At 55.3% G+C, this 16,461-nt stretch overlaps 1 protein-coding gene across 7 annotated transcripts in view; it reads left to right on the top strand.

The window, feature by feature from the left end:
- Positions 1-16,461, top strand: part of Mad1l1 (mitotic arrest deficient 1 like 1) — a 351,813-nt gene that overhangs the window by 184,142 nt on the left and 151,210 nt on the right. For all 7 annotated transcript variants that reach the window (XM_046428170.2, XM_046428172.2, XM_046428171.2 and 4 more), the window contains 2 exons: positions 1,673-1,813; positions 13,175-13,231. In XM_046428170.2, the coding sequence (XP_046284126.1) occupies positions 1,673-1,813; positions 13,175-13,231 (198 nt within the window). The remainder of the gene's footprint in view (positions 1-1,672; positions 1,814-13,174; positions 13,232-16,461) is intronic.

Genomic DNA, 16,461 nt, shown 5'->3' with positions numbered 1-16,461 from the left:
GGAGGTCTTGTTCCCCTGGAGGTCTGAGAGAGCAGGTCTCCATCAGGGCCATGAATTGCCCTTTGAGCCAGGGCTGGGTGGGAGGGAGGGAGCTGCTGGCCAGGGCACAGAGGGAGGTGATGAGGGGCTAGTCTGACCTTGGCCTCTGCTCCTTTCCCTGGATTCATGTGTTGGGTAGGGGCATGTGCCAGTAAGTGTGTAAACCTGCTTCCTCACTTCTTAACTGCTAGTGTTCACCAACATTGATACACTTCTATCCTTTCATGAGCACCAAGCATTTATAGGGCAGTTCTCTGGACACTTTGTTCACAACAGTATTGAGGTACATAGCTGTCCTTCATGTCTCCATCTTACTGGGAAGGATCTGAGACTTGAGGGCAGAGCTGGGGTTTGAACCAGGGTCTCCCAGAAGCCATTCCCTCTTTGTGGCCTGTGTTGCTCCAGAATCCTCATCACTGGCCCTAGAAGTGGGCGGAGCCAAAAAGGGGGGTCACTGAGCACACTAGTAGGGTCTCTGCAGTGCAAGATGGCATTGCAGCCAGACCTGCCTGCCCTGTGGAATCTGAGTCTACCTTCTGCAAGACCCCCAGGGTGTTTGCATGCACAGGTGGTCAGAGAAGCTGTACGCTGACACACCTGGGCTTCTGAACAAGGGCTCCCCTATCCCCAGTTATGTAGTCCACTGAGTGTAGGGGGTCAGCAGGACAGATGGGAGGAGCCCCTGCCTGGTCCTGGATCTGTTGGATGGACCTTCTCCACCTAGGAATCGCGTATCTGAAGCCGGGAGAACCCCGTGGCCCTGTGGCCTTAGGTTCACATCTGACAGCCTCAGTCAAAGGAGGAGGAGGAGGCAGCTTCCTGTGAGGCATGGCCTTCCTTAGCAGTTCAGCTCCCCACCAGGCGGCATCCTCTGTCTCTGCAGGCCCCCCTGCTGGCTTAGCAAGACTTTTTCATTCAGGCATGTGTGATGGATCTTTCCAGTCTCAGGAAGGAATCAGTCTCAGTCTTGGCAGGGGAAGAGCCACCCATTTCTCCCAGGGTTCCTGACTTCCTGACTCCCACTCTGGCAGGGTGTAGGTAAGCAGTGAGACTCCTGGCTGTGTGATCAGTCTGTTGTCTCAGGAAACTTGGGTCACTGCTTCTTGTGATTGCTATCTTGTGTCAAGAGAGGAGGCAGGTTGCTTGGCATGGCTGGTGGCCCAGTGACACTCTGGTGGCCTCAAGCATCCATGAGGAGTCATTTGCTGATGGATCCTGGCCTTGTGTTTAGAGTTAGGGTAGTTGGGCAGAGCAGAGTGTTTCTTATCCCAATAGGTTGCCAAGTGTCCCTACTCGGATGGGTGCCTCCTCACCCACCAGAATGCTGGCTGATGTCCTTGCTCTGAGTGTTACTGTCTGAGATCTGGTGAGAAGTCAAAGCAAGTGGGTATTCAGCCTGACACAGGGAGAGTAAGCACTGAGACTAGGACATGCTGTTGGGATTGCTGGCCTAGGTGGTGAAAGGTCTGGGAGTTCTGAGCACCGGGGCCTCTGGGACAGGAGCTCTGGAGGTGGGCACTGTTGGCAGGTAAGCGTGAAACTGAATTCTTGAACTCTTTGAGGTGCTGCATAAGGGAGCTCCCCAGGCTCCTGTCTCCATGTTCTGCTGACCAACTGTCCTCTATGCCCACAGGAGCGGGATGGCATGCGTGCCATCCTGGGGTCCTATGACAGTGAGATGACCCAGGCTGAGTACTCACCCCAGCTGACACGGCGCGTGCGGGAGGCTGAAGACATGGTGCAGAAGGTGCATGCCCACAGTACGGAGATGGAGGTAAGTCTGAGCCATGGGTGGGTAAAGGGCCCATGTCCCCAGATGGTCACCCTCCCTGGACCAGGGACTATGGGGGAGGGTGTGGTCATGGATGGTTATATTGCATACATGGTCTGCTTTAATTCTCTTCATGGCATGAGGTAGTTGGAGGGATCCTAGATAGTCCTGTCCAGATGGCAGGAATTGTAGGATGTCAGTTTGAGGGGTGGCCTTTGCTGAGTAGAGTTCCCTCTGGGGGCCCCTGAGGCCTAGAGTGTGGGCTTGGATCTGTGTTTCCCATATCCCTGGGTCAGCGGTTTCTCCTTGTGTGATTTCCCTCCAGGTCTCTGTTCTGGGATGCTAAAGGGTCCTCTGGGTAGAGGGCAGCTTCAGTCTGTGGCCTCTTTCTTCTTTCTCCTGCTGCCACCTACATCACCTTGTGGGCCCTCTTTGATGCCCCATGTCCTCTTCTAGAGGAAAATGGATGGAGGGCAGATCTGTCTTAGCATGACTCAAGGCTCCTGAGGCTTTCTGCTGATGGGTACCTGGGCTGGTCAGAGCCTTGCATGGCCTCTCTTCCCTGGACAGCCTGTATCTGCTCTGAGCTGGGATCTGCCTAATGGGCCTGAGAATGCAACATTGCGTGCCTCGTCACAGCTTCCCAGCAAACCATCCCACCCTGAGGTACAAATGCCGGTGTTTCCCCAGCAGAGCTGAGGAGGGGTTTGCTCCACTCCCTGGCAGGAGCAGCATAGCTCTTGTGGGCATGGGCAACGCCTCCTCTTAGGTAGGAAAACCTCCACAACCAAGTTGGCCAGCATTGCCAGCCGGCTCTGCACTTTATTTCCATCTCCAGAAGCAGGTGCTGTTGTTACCCTGATTTTCCTGAGGAGGAAGCCAAGGCCAAGAGAGGCCTGGGGGTGTGCACAGGATACTGAGCTGCTATGGGACAGTGCCAGACCTAGAGTGCAGCCACAGCACTTGCTCTGCACCACTGCACTGCCAATCCCATAGGCTTCTGTGGTGTCCTTTGGTCTCGGTGCTCACTGTCACCATGATGGGCCTGGATCCACAGTGTGATGGTGATGCAGATGAGAGGTGTTGGTGTGGCTCATCACACCATGCAGGGTGCTGTCTATGTTTCTCATTTAGCCAGTGTTTGGAGATCACCTCTGATGTCCCAGCTGGACAGATGGCCAGGGTCTAGAGGGGAGAGCCAGGATTCCTGTGTGATCACAATTGCTTCCCACTGGGCCTAGTTCCGTATAGGGGAACATTCAGCAGAGTTCCTGCCCCTTTGGAGCTCAGCTGCCAGATGAGGGAGATGTCTAATAAACAAGCTTCACCTGTTTAACAGGTTAGGGGTGCTGTGTTGGGAGAACAAGGTTCGTATGAGGGAATTATCTTGGACCACCTTGATTGCCCTGGAGGCTGGCACGTCCAGGGAGATGGGGGAAGGTGGTTGGCAGGTCACCCAGTATGTGAGGAAGTGCGGGGAGTGCCAAGACTAGGGCTCTGGGTGTGGCAGGTGGCAATGAGGCGCCCAGAGCTGTGCTTGTGGAGGGTGGAGCTCCTCTGGGGAGACTTGGGAAACTGGCCAGAGGAGTCATCTGGACTCTATCCTATGGGAGGTGGGTATGGGGTCCCAGGGTCCCTGCTCCACAGCAGGAGGCTGCAGACTGGGCTGCCCTCACATCCTTTCAGCCTCTCGCTTATGCCGAGGTCCCTGCAGGCACCCTGGGGGCCTGCACTATGTCTCTGCCTGGGGTCAGCCCTCACTGGCACTCTAAAGCAGAGTGAACCACAAGTGAGGGAGACCTCTGGATCTGGACTGACCTCCAAACCCCATTGGTTGGGAGCTCATTCTGCTGCTTCAGTGTCTGTGCCCAGGAGCGGGCCCTCCATCCTTGGCTGCACACAGTGAAGCCATCATGGATATGAGTGCATTAATAGCCACCCTGTTACCACCCATTTGGCTCCATATGAAATGCTAATGAAGAGAGATATGCAGGGACGGCTCGACATCTTCCATCATCCCTAGCATTTCTCACATTGAGAAATCCCCATCTGTGTTGGCCACATGCCCTGCACAGGTCATTATGAGCCCAGCATTTGAGCACAGCCGGTGCCATGTGTTCGAGTTCTGTGTCGTGACCCAGGGTGCGATATCGGCACTCACTGACCAGATGTGCTCACTGTACTACCTGGGGCAGCTTGGTGGATCTCAGCCATCGCCTGGCTCATGGGTGTGTGTCAGGAGACCCTTCTCACCTTCTATTGTGGGACATAAAAGGGCAGGTTGCCCGCTTCTCGTGTGTCTCCTGAAGTTATGGGGGATTTGCCAGACAGAGAGATCAGAGGCCCAGCTGGAGTGCACTTTGACACCAGCTGTGCCTTCCAATACTGTGGGGTTCAAGGGGCCAGTCCAGGTGCAGGGTGGGGTCTGAGGAGCTGCTCCCCGCTCCTTACCTGGGGTCTCTGTCATGGCTGTTTCCTTTTGCACACAGTCCCTTGGGCCCTCCAGAAGTGATCTGACCTCTCGCTAGCCTTGCTGCTCTGGACCTGGGCTGCAGCAGCCCATGGCTGTGTTGGGGTAGAGACCCACATACAGTGCTCTGGACCTCCTTGCCCTCCTTCCAGGTCCACCAGTTACCACCTGCTGCCTAGAGTCAGTGGACATGCCACCTACTCTGCTGTTTGAGGTGGCCAAATATTCTGGCCTGGCACCTCATCTCCCTCAGGGTTCCACGTGGTAGATGGCAGCCTTCTTTTGTAGAACTGTCCCTGAGGGGGCATGCTGCTGCCTGGCAGGGGGAGAAAAGCATGGGCAGTGGCATCCCCAGCCCTTGGGAATGCAATAGTGGTTGGATTGAGTGTGAGCTGGGGGGACATACTGGATGCCCCTGTGAGTCTTGTCCATGCACCTAGATCCACAGAGGTGGGAAACTGTGGGCTTCCTGCCACCACCAGGTGGCAGCAGCTGCAGCCCTGTGGCTTGCTTCTGGGCCTGGGGCAGGTTTGAGAGCCCTCAGCTGGGTCTGCTGTGGAGGAGCCCCAGGGAGGGTTTCTCCTCCACATTGTTTTTATTCTCCTGCTCAACCAGGAACACCCCCTGTGTCTTTCCCAGCCTGTCTGGAAACCTTGCTGGGGAGAAGGCTGCCTCTCCCCTGCCCCCACTTTTCATCTTTCCTCCCCATTGGGTCCTTCGCCCATGGACCAGACCTCTGTGGCTGTGCTGAGTCAGGTGCTGTGGAGTTCCCTGTTCAGTGAGGGTACAGCAGGTCGAGGTCTGCTGCTAGGCAGAGGGAGTGAGGCGCCCAGAGCCTGTGCTTGTGGAGGGTGAAGCTCCTCTGGGGAGACTTGGGAAACTGGACGGAGGAGTCATCTGGACTCTATTCTATGGGAGGTGGGTATGGGGTCCTAGGGTCCCAGTGAGGCTAGAGGAGGTCTCTGTCTGGCATAGCACTGCTCCTAAGAGGCACCCAACAGTTCCATCCTGGCTGCAGTTCCTCATGCAGAGCGGTTGCTCTCAGGTAGTTTAGGACCAAATGGGGTGTGAGGTTTGAGAACTCCCTAACTTTCCCAAGAGATCTGCTTTCACTCACAGTGAGGTGAGGGCGGGGACACGGCCTTATCCTGTGGAGGATAGATTGGCTGTCTAGATTGGGGATGCTGACTGAGCAAGGGCCAGTGGAACTGGAAGACTTTCTCCCAGCCCTGGGTAACATCACAGAAGTACCCCCACACAGGGAAGCACACAGGTGGTGGCTATTTCTCCTATAGTTTGTTAAGGGTGGTTCATTTTTATGTGGAAGCGTGGTGCTGTAGAGAAGAACTGGGGAAAGCAGGGCAAACACAGGCTCCTGCACTGTCCAGCGGCTCCCCGGGGATGGAGGCCTTGCTGCCTGGAAGCAAGAACCAGGTCAGTAGGGGTACTTCTGATCTTGGCTTTAGGTGTGGTTCCCCAGGCAGCTTCAGGTCCATAGTGCCCTCAGGGGAAGGGCCTCTTAGATGTTCTCTGTCCCCCACCCCATGTTCCAGCCTTTAGCACCAGCCCTTTGCCCTGGGAAGGCAGTGTTGCCCTGGCAGGCCCGCATCCTCCTGTTCCCACTGCAGGGCAGCCCTCAGTGAGAGGCTAGTTAGGGGCCACTGGCTGGCCACAGGAGCTTTTGAGGAAGTCCCTGGGCCCAGGCAGTTGCCCAGGGGTACCCTATGCTTGGTCCTCCTCACAGGCATGGCACAGGTTAGACTTCAGGAGAACACGGCCACGACAATGGGCACCAATAAGCACATTGACAAAGAAGAGGCAGAGCCTGGTGGGAGGTGTGGAGTCCAGTGAGAGTTTGGCTGGGCGCTGCCTGAAGTGGCCATGCCCCCACAGTTAAGGCTAGCCTCAGGGACGGGGTGCCAGTCACAAGACTCAGGGTGGGGTCCACATCTCTAGCTTCCACTTGCTATGAAAAGGCCTTGATGTCTTGTGAGGTCTGGTGGTTGCATGGGCCTGGCGAGGAGGGCTGTGGGGCAGAGGTCTGACCTGGGTCCTCCCTCCAGCCATGGCGAGGACGATTGCTTGCTTCCCACACAGGAGAAATGGAGAACCTAGAAGGTATCTGTGGCTGGTGCAAACTGTAATAGCTGAGTCCACCCAAGGTGGGAAGCTTCCGGTCTCATGGCTCCCATATCCTATGGAACTGCCCAGTGGCCATAGCAACCCCTGCCCACTCCAGATGAGGCTGTGGGTTGTGGTCTCTCCCCACAGGGCTCTGACTTCTGAGCCACCAGTTGACTATTCTTAGTGCTGAGGCTGCTGTGGCAGAACTTCCGGGGCCCCATTGCCAGGGAAACTGAGTAGAATCCTGGATTGGCAAGGACCAGCCTGGGGCCAGGAATAAGCCAGCTGTGGGGTTATAGGTTGCTCTTTCCTGTGACCTGCTGTCAGCCCACCCACACTCTGGCCCGTAGATCCAATGCCCAGCCCAGTAGGGGATCCACAGTCAGAACCTTCCCATCTCCAGCCTGGTTCTTTCTAGGGAATGGGACTCTGGGCAGGTCATCCCTGGACCATGAGCCCATTTGCTGAGGTCTGCTGTCTCCTTTGTGCTAGTCCTGTTAATGAAGATGATGGACATTGCCTGTCACTTACTGAGTGTCCTGTGGGTGCCACACTGTGGCCTGCATAATCTCCTTTAACTTCTTGCCATCCATGTGGGATAGGGGTGGAGCTTGTCACATTTGAGGCCACCTAAGCAGAACTTTCTGATCCTTGCCATCCCTATGCTGCCTTGCCCTGGGGGCTACACATCGGACACACCCCAGTCCCTGTCCCAGGTCTGAGTGCTGAACCCACCATCAGTTCTGGCCCTAGGGACAGAGTGTAGGGCGGGACAGTGGGGCAGGTGTTTGTGCTACTTGAATCCCCTGCTCAGGTTGCACTGCTGGGCTGAAGTCCTAAGAGGCCAGCTCAACCTCACCTGGCAGTCCAGAGCAACTGGACACTGGTCTTGGTTGCAGGTGGCAGGGCTGGTGCCCTTGAAGTCTTTGGTGGGTGAGTTTTTCAATTGTTTATTGAATAGCAAAATTTCACATATTCTAAGCTCTGGAAACCACCCATGCCTGGAGCACTTTAAAAGTTGTTCCAAGCTGCCTGTTACGAACTTGTTGGTTGAGGGTCCTGTACTGTCGCACAGTGAGATCATGTGACCTTATGGAACCCAGAGGGCCCTCAGGGCCTCTCAAATGGGCAAACTTCACTAGTGACTGAGATTCAAGCTTCTTCTGGGGGGCAGGGCAGCTTGCAAATGAGGCTTTACATCCCTCGTGGTGCTCAGTTGTCCTAAAGAGCCAGAGGGTGGCTGAGGTGCCCATGGGGACACTCCCTACAGCTGCAGGGATCTGATTGGGCATCCAGATCCGCAGTCAAGAAACAGATGTGTGTACCCGCCAGTATCTTGGTCTGAGAGGTGGGCTCTGGGCATCAGGTGGAAGAGTGCCACTGGATGGTGGGGTTCAGAGGCCCTCATGGGAGTGGGGCTGCTGCTTCCCCCCACTCTCTGCCTCCGCCCCGGCCCACTCATTTCTTCTTTTGTCTCTAGGCTTCCCGTCCTCCCTTCTTTTAGCTCTCATGTCTGTCTGATTGCTCTGCTCTGTCCTTCTCGTCCCACCCCATCCTTCACCCCAGGCTCCTGTTTGCTTTAATTTGGGGTCAGCAGGCTCTTTGTTGGCTTGTGCCCACCAGTGTGCCCTTGGGGCCTGTGTGAGTGCTCGAGGGCACAGGGCTCATGTTCGCAGATGGGCAAGTGCAGGCTCCAAGCCTGGCAGCCACGGGGAATTCACTTCCCCTCCTCTCAGTGCTCGCATCGCCCCACTTAGCTTCCTCCGTCTGCTCTAATGTGGGCAAAAACATTTCAGTAAAACAAACTGGAAATGTCGAGCAGGGAGAATCCCAGTAGCCCATCTCTGGTGAGGTTGGTGCTGTTCTGCATGGGTTTTATTTATTCCATTTATAAAACAGCTGCAGAAGTTGGTAGCAGATGTCATGATTCCTCTGTCGATAGAACTATAAATATAAGTTTGTGGCACCTTCATTCCACTCATCGGCCTGATCTGCGTTTCCAGTTTATTTAATTAAAACAGATTACAGTGCTGCTGGCTGAGGCGTGTTGTGTGGAAATATTCCAATTTCAGATTGCAGCGGATCTGGAATAATTTCTGACTTCCAGCTTAGGAAAATCAGACCATTCCCTCTCTTCCTTTCCTCCCCATTACTTCTGTGGGGCTCAGATGGCACTGCCCTCGCAAAGGACTTTCTTTTCTCCTGAGTGTGTTTATTTACGGCTCTGCTGTGTGAAGAGCTAGAGAAGATCACACTGTGAAAAGCAGGGACGAAGCATGATGGGAAACCTTGAAACGGTAAGAGGGCGAGCCAAGGAAAAAAACACCTGATCTCCAGGCTGAGAGCCGTCTCTGTGTTTGAGCACAACTAGGAACTTGGGGACAGGTTGAAAGCGCTGGTCCTCAGCACGTAGTGGAAGGCTCCAGCGCCGGCTGGGACAGAGGCATGTGCCAGGAGGTGAGCCTCGTGGGAAAAGGAAGTCTTCCTTCCTTCCCACTGGTGGAGGGTGATTCTCCACACCGCCTCTCAGCAAGGACACCTGCTGTGCCTTAGCCAAGTTCTCACATACATTCTTTTTAATTCTAAAAACAACCCCATGAGATAGGGATGGTATGCCCATCTTATAGATGGAACAATAAGATTCTGACAGCTGAGCTCATCAGAATTTGTGGAAATCACCATTGGTTGAGAATGACATTGTTGACAGGAAGAAACATCAGAATTTGAACTCTGGTTGTGTGGCTTTAAATTCAGTCCCCCCAGCAGCAATTCTCAGACTTGGGCTTACATCAACATCCCTACAGGGCTGGTCAGAACACTAGACCCTCCCTCTGACTCAGAGCATGAGGACTTGGGCCTGTGACCCTGTGCTTCTAACAAATTCCTGGTAATGCTGGGGAGCCAACCCAGGCGCACACCTGCAACCCAGTGCCCTGCAGAATCGTTAACACTGAGCTGAATGTGCTAGGGCATTCTGGGGCAGGGTTCATGTCTTCCACCTCAGCAAAGCCCACTCCTGCCCACTAAGTTTCCAGACTGGCAGCCTGTATCCTAACCAGGCTCTGCAGACCATGCACCTGGCCATGGAGCTGCCTGCTTGGGAGTCAGCTCGCTCTGCAGCCAGTGGAAGCTAACTGTCTTCTAGCTGCCATCCATAGGCAAGAGTACTTCTGCATCCATAGCCATACCCCAAGGCCACTGCCTTGCAGAGAAGGCACTCAGCCTCAAACGAGACCTGATTCTATGGCCTAGAAAGATCTCTCAGGATGGCTAGCTTGTCACATTTTGTCACACGTCTGTGTCAGCTAGACCAGGAAAGTGGGCGGCCTGTGGCTTGAGTTTCATCAAGCCCCTCCCGTGTTAACTGTGACCTTGGGGAGATCTGCCTGCATGGGCTACAGCCTCTACGTGGGGCTTACTCTGCTCTCAGGGTCCTCCCAGCCGGCCATCTTGTGATTGGGCAGAAGCTATTGCCAGCCCCCATCAGGGCTTTGAGGTGTCCTGTCCCAGCTTGCATCCTCCTGCAGGTTTTCTTGCCACGTCCTGGGCCTGCTGCGCGCTGCCAGGGGTGCGAGATCATCAGGAGCCACTTCACACTTCAGGATAAAAATAGCCCTGGCACAGCATCCACGTGTCACAAATGATGCGTGTGTCTAGGGCTCGTGTCCGAGCACATGCAGCACCCCATCCAGGGCCCAGCTGCCCATGTGTGTTCCTGCAGTGGATGCTGTACTAGCAATGTGCCACCTTTGCCACATGGTCCCTGGAGACAACCCCTGCATACTGAGACCTGCCCTGTCAGTTGTCTCTGAGATAGCTTTCCACCTCTCCAGAGACTAAACAGGGGCTGCCGTGGGGATTCCAGCACCCCACTCTGGGTCCTCAGCCTCCCTGTCAGTTGCAGCCTTAAGGTCAGGTCTAGCTTTCTTCATGGTGGTGACATCTTGGGCAGAGCAGAAGCTTTCTCAGCTTGAGTGGAATGAACATAACCGAAGGCCATCAACACCAGGCCACTGGCTCAGATGTGCAGATCAGCTGTGGCATTCAGGGAACAGCTGGTGGGCAAGATACCTTAGTGGGGTTTTTCTGCTTAGAAGGCAGCCTGGTCCTAGCAGGAAGTTTTAAGGAGAAGGCAGCAGCAGATGGACTGTGTGGCCGGCTTCGTTTCCTGAGGTCATTGCAGAGGCAGCAAGAAGAAGCCACACTGATGCCCCTAAGAGCATGGAGGAGATAGTGTGGAGCTGAGCCCAGCTCCCACTGTCTCTGCTGACCCCCCACTGCATCAGGAACAGCCTTTGCTAGAGGTGCTGCACATGAGCTTGGGGAGAAGAGCCTCCCCTGTCTGTCCTTTCCTGGTGACTGCTGCTATATGTCTGTCTAAGGTGAGAGGGTCCTTATTGCACAGACCCTACAGGGCTGTTAGGGTGATGGTCTTGAATCTGTTGCTTGGCCTCAGGTGAACAAGGTTCAGGACCTTGGGAAGGATCTAGTCACTATCCAGATGCGGACAAGGTGACTGACAGAGCCTCCAATGTGGAGCAGACAGGGCCCGGTTGGGCCCAGGTTTTCTTCCCCCCAGTAGGTGCCTTTCACCCTGCTGCTTGCCCAGGCCACATGCTCAGGAGGCCTCTTTGCCAGAAGTGCTTGACTGAGCCACAAGATGTGACATATCGCCCAGTGCTCATCACATATGTACATGGCACATTCACAGATGTCTGGTTCTGGTTGACTGTCCTACCAAGGCACAGCTCTGTCTGGAGTTGGTAGGAATCGATGGGACATGTCTGTTGATTTGGGGGAGCTTTCTGGGTGCCTGCTGATGCTGGTGCTCGAGCAGGCACTGGTGAAGTCCCAGTGGTGTCCTGTTTGTCTCTCAGATGCGGGCACTGTAGTCAGAAAAGGCAGCTGCTGCTCTCCATCTTTCAGTGGCCAGTGGACAGAGGTAGGATTGTCAAAGCATGTGTAATAGTTTCTTTGAATATATATTTGGGTGGAATTACTGACTTATAGGTTATGCAGATTTAAACTTTAAGAAAATACCAGATTGCTTTCCCAGTAGTTTTCCTTCCCCGTGTCCACATAGATAAGACTCCATTGACTTATGTCCTTTCCACTTCTAGTATTGTAACTAGGAGTTCTGAATTTTGCAGTTTTTGTGTCTTCTTATTGGTCCTGATTTGCATTTTCCTCATTACTGCCCATGTTAATTGCCTTCCTGTGCATGCCGTCGTATGTTTCCTGTTCTGGGAAGTGTGCATCTTGCCCGCTTTTTTGTCGAATAGCTTATGTTTTTGTATTGCTTTGTAGGTGTTTGGAGTGTGGTGGGGGTGTCAGCATCTGCTATGCTTCCCTTGCCCAAGAAACAGCAGCCTCCTCCTCTGGGCAGAGTGGAAGAGTTGTGCACCGAGAACAGGCCCCGGGACTTTGGCCCCCAGCTCCCCTGCCCTGGTCACTGACCACTGATCAGGCTTGTGGTGGGATTTGGCTTCTAGGTTTCAGTTTTCCTTCTTTGCCAGGATTGTGAAGAGGTGGCTAACAGCAGTCAGGAGTCGCCGTGCTGGGAGCCTCCATAGGTGCTCGGCTGCCCTCCCTGTCTGCAGGTGCCTCTCGAGGAGGAGGTCCAGTTGGTGCTACCTCCTGAAGGTGGCTGCCCAGGAGTCAAGTTGAAGGGATGGTTCCTCTAGCCTCTCGCAGAGCTTCCGGCACAAGGAGTCTGCCTTTCTGGGGTGGGCTTTCTCCCTGGCTCTGTGAAGATGACCATATTCTTTCTTGACATAGTTGTATGTGGTCAACTCATTTTGTGGTGGCTTTAGAGATGGAGCTCATGCTGTTCGCCTTAGGGCAGGGAATGTTCCCTTGCCGGCATCCTCCCTTTCTCCATGTGTTGCTTCCTGTCCACTAGAGGCAGCCTGCATAGTGCCTGTGGGGGCTGTGATCTATTCTCACTATGTGATCTTACCCTGACCTGAGGACATGGCCAGTGAACAGGCCACGTGTGTCTCTGGAGGCCAACCATGCCCATAGGGCTGGGTCCCTGCGCTGCCACTCTGGGATTGGTCTGTGCTTCTTCCCAGGTGGCCTCAGGAGCTGCTGCTGGGTCTCCCATAGACAGCTTCTCATTGCTAGATTGCTTCAGCAGGTTCCAGGCAGCCTCAGGGATGCTGGTCTTGGCTGGAGTTGGAGCTGGTGATGTCAGCCCCACGGCTATGGCAGACATGGTGCCTTGGTGCTCATAGGCTCTTGGTCAGGAGGAGTACAGCTCAGGCCCAGTATAGCCACCCTTGGCTCATCTGGTCAAGAACTCCCTGCTTCTTTGCTTGGCCTTTCCATGGCCCACTCAGAACAGGCTATGTGGAGTTTTAGGTTTGTGTGGCATGTAGCCTATCAGCACAGCCACATCATTCAGTTCCTCTAGAATGTGCATGTGCCAGAGGGAGGTGGATGGTTTCCTCCATCAACTAAGGGCACTGAGCACCCCATGCCAAGTGTCTCCTGTCTCCACACATAACCCAGCAGCAGGGTTTGGGACAGATTTTGGGTGTCATGTTACCAGACTATTCACTCGGTTACCTTCATCAAACAGGGATCCTGTCCTGTCTGCAGGGGCAATCAACCCTGGCTGACCTGGTCTGCTGCCAGCTGCCCAACTCCCAGCCCTGCTGGCCCAGCAGGGAGAGGAGGCTGCAGTGAAGGTGGGGGAGGGTCCTTGCTGCAGCCCTGGGAGGGAGTGCTCACACATAGCCTCTGACCGTCTTGGTCTTATTTTGCAGGCTCAGTTGACGCAGGCTCTGGAGGAACTGGGAGGCCAGAAACAGAGAGCTGACATGGTGAGTCCTGAAATGGTGCTCAGCTGTCACTGTGTGGCAAAGGGCTGCCCACATTTTACTGCCTTGATCCTGGGTCTCGCATCCCATCCCTGTCAGGGCTTGTCCTGCAGACATGCGTCCTTCCCTGTCTTTGGAAATGGTGTGGAGAATGGAAGAGTGGTGTGATGGAAAGTGAGTTCCAGTTGTGCCAGTAGCAGACTGCTGGCCTCTGCTGGGTGGCTCCCACTGCCCCACATGTGCAGCAGGCCCTGAAGGACGAGTGATGCCAGAGGTGCTCAGGTGAGCCATGAGGAGATGCAGTGGGGGCTGGGCTCCTGCTGGCCCTAGCAGCACAGGTGGGGTTGGCCCCAGAGAGGTCTGGTTGAGTCCCTGCTGGGCAGAAGCCCAGGTGTGGGGCTGAGCAGAGCGGAGACCCCTGTGGGAAGCTGTGCAGAGGCTTGGCGCGTTCGCTGTCCACTCAGCAAGTACTAAAGGACAGTCTTGTCTTCTCTGGGGATGCAGCAGCCAGCAGCACAGGCTCCTGCCCTCCTGGCTCACAGTGGAGGGTTCCAACTGTGACTGTGCAGAGAATAAACAGCAAGATCTGAGCTGCTAGTGAAGACAGGACTGCAGGGAAAGGGAGAGGGGGCCAGGGCCGAGGGGCAGGGGATGAGGACGGTGGTAGGATGATGGTGGAGGGCCATGGCAAGCAGGGGCTGGCTTCGCTGTAGGGAAAATGGCACAGGTGCTATAGAGAACCTGAGGACCTGTGCCAGGTCTAAGTGGAGTCCTGTGCCCTGGGTGGCGTTTCTATCCTGGAGCAAGTGTGAAGCTGGAGGGAACCAGAGCGGAACCTGTTTCAGGGCACTCCTGCATCCTGGCCTCGTATCCCGGCAGAAGCTGTGAGCCAGGGCTCCAGGGAGGGCACTTCTGTTTCAAGTCCTGGAGAAGGAAGTGTTTCCCAGGAGAGAGGCTCCTTCCCAGACCCTGTTAGGAGAAGCCATGAGGGGAGAAGGCTGTCCCTTGGAAATCCCCAGGAGCGCCATCCAGGGCAGGCAGGGCTGGTTTTTCGGAAGTAAATGTGGATAGCAGCACTTAGGTAACAGCCCTGAAGCCTCAGGAGGTCAGCTGTAGAGGGACAGCAAGGGGTCCTGGGAGGACTCCTTGCCCTCATGGATGGTGGAGTAGCACGCTGCTGTGCTGAGGCAGCCTTCCAGGAGGGCCGGGGTGGGGCTGCAGGCTGCAGGCCAACCACATCTGGGTGCCAGTGAGGAGACAGGTGGCAGGCTGCAGCACAGCTCAGCGTCAGGAGCATCATTCTTACCACCTCTTCTGAAGCCTCCCGCATCCACTCTGGCTGCTGCTGCACCGCGGTTCACAGTCTGCGACATCCTCCGCACTCTGGCTGCCAGGTTTCAGCATCATGGTGGGCAGCTCTACCCCCTCTTCTTTGACCTGTGGACATTCCACACTTTGTCCTTAATAACTGAGTCCTCCAGGCAGTTCAACAAGGGCCTGTTTCGCGTTGACTTTGAGGAAGCCAGGGTTGAGGTGGGGGCCGGGTGTTCCTTGAGGACTGGTGCATCCATTTACTGAGCCCCGGGGAGACCCTGATGTTCTGTGTGTCAACATGCATGGTTTCCTTGGTGTTGACCTGAATTGAAATGAGCCCAAGGGCCTTGTTTTCATAATGTACACGAGGCCAAGAGGAATTAGAAATGAGTTGTGCTAAGCACATCCCAGGTCTGTGGCTTTATGACTAAGCAGCTGGCTGGTTGCCCACTGCTGCCCTTGAATTTGGACCCTCTATTTTTCCTCAGGAGCAGGAGTGCCTTGACCCTGACCCCTGCCCTCCCCTGTTTCCATGTGGCTTTGGAGAAACTGCTAACCCTGGGTCTCTTCTCAGGGAGGTGAGAAGATAGAAGCTTCTTGGGCCCTTAGGCCAGAGTGGGCATGGGCAGCCCCTGTGGCACAGGTACTGCAGGTCTCCTCTATGAGTAGGCTCTGCACCTTGCCCCAGGCATGTCCCTGGGATGCAGGTGGACAGGGTACAGGTTCCTCGTGTGGGTTTCCTTCAGACGAATGTTGACCGCAGGTTTTTCTCTCTGCCTCTGACTGCCTAGTCCTCAGCTTGTTTCTTCTTGTTTATTTTACTTCTCTCTCCTTCTTTCTAGTTAAAAGGAAAATAAGACATGGCGGTGCCTGGGGGCCAGGGGAACAGCATCTGCTCTTACCTCAGTGGCCGTGAGCCTCTGAACTTCCCACCAGCACACCTGGGGCCAAGGGGTGTCTGCTGCTAAGTCAGCCCTCATGCTGCCCTTGGGGAGGCTGGGTGGGGAGTGGGGGGGCAGGAACCCAGGGCCTGGCCATCTGTGTTCAGATCCTGACTCTGCCGCTGTTTCCTGTGGGCTGTGTGACTGGCCCCAGGCTCCTCTCCAGCAGGGACTGTCTGTCCTCACTGAGCCTGTGTAGGTGGTTTCCCCTGAGCCACAGACCCCAGGCTAGGCAGCCCCATCCCATGGAGAGCTGTTCTCCATGGGAACGTGCTTTATCTATCATAAGTGTTACTATGGCTATTCCCACTGAAACTTAGTAGCCCTGTGTAGCAGGTGGCCCCAGATTGCCCAGGCTGCCTGGGTGATCCCAACAGGACGTTCCGTGCCCTTCCTCTCTAGGTGCCTCTCAGCGAGACCATGTGGGATGCTCTCTCCACCCTCCTGCTTCCTGCGCTCCCGGGTCCCTTTGCTGCTGGCTTACTCTGCTCCTTTTGTGGATTCAGCTTGCGTTCCCAGCCTTGTTCTTTTGTTCTGACTTGTGGTCCCTTCTGTGCTGGCTCCCAGGGGATGAGGCTGACATCTCTGGCTGGCTCCTCCTCCTCCGGGGAGAAAAGTGCAGAGCAGAGGGGCCATGGGAACCACAGTGGGGCAGGGGGACAGAGCTGTCGACCTCAAGGCCACCCCTCCCATCCTGCTTGCCTTGGGTCTGCAGCCACAACCACACCTCCCCTCCCATGGGTTCTGCAGAGTGGACTCCAGGTCTCATTCCCCTGGCTAAACCGGAACCCCTTACTCCTGGAATTATAAGTAGAATACATATCAGAGTACTGCTGCCATACCCACAGGACCAGCTCTTCATCCAGAGATGGGCGTGGATAAAGGCAGCCAGAGTTCACTGTGCCACCAGCTCTGCCTCTGAGGCCCCCACTCCCTGTGGCAGAGATGGCTTTAGGGGTACTGTCTGGCACCTTGGGT

Source organism: Marmota monax, unplaced genomic scaffold (assembly GCF_021218885.2).
Source record: "Marmota monax isolate L192 unplaced genomic scaffold, Marmota_monax_Labrador192_F-V1.1 WCK01_AAM20220418_F8-fsc00368, whole genome shotgun sequence".
Classification (NCBI taxonomy): Eukaryota; Metazoa; Chordata; class Mammalia; order Rodentia; family Sciuridae; genus Marmota; species Marmota monax.
The sequence above is the reverse complement of the archived record's forward strand: the minus strand, read 5'-3'. Positions and strand labels throughout refer to the sequence as shown.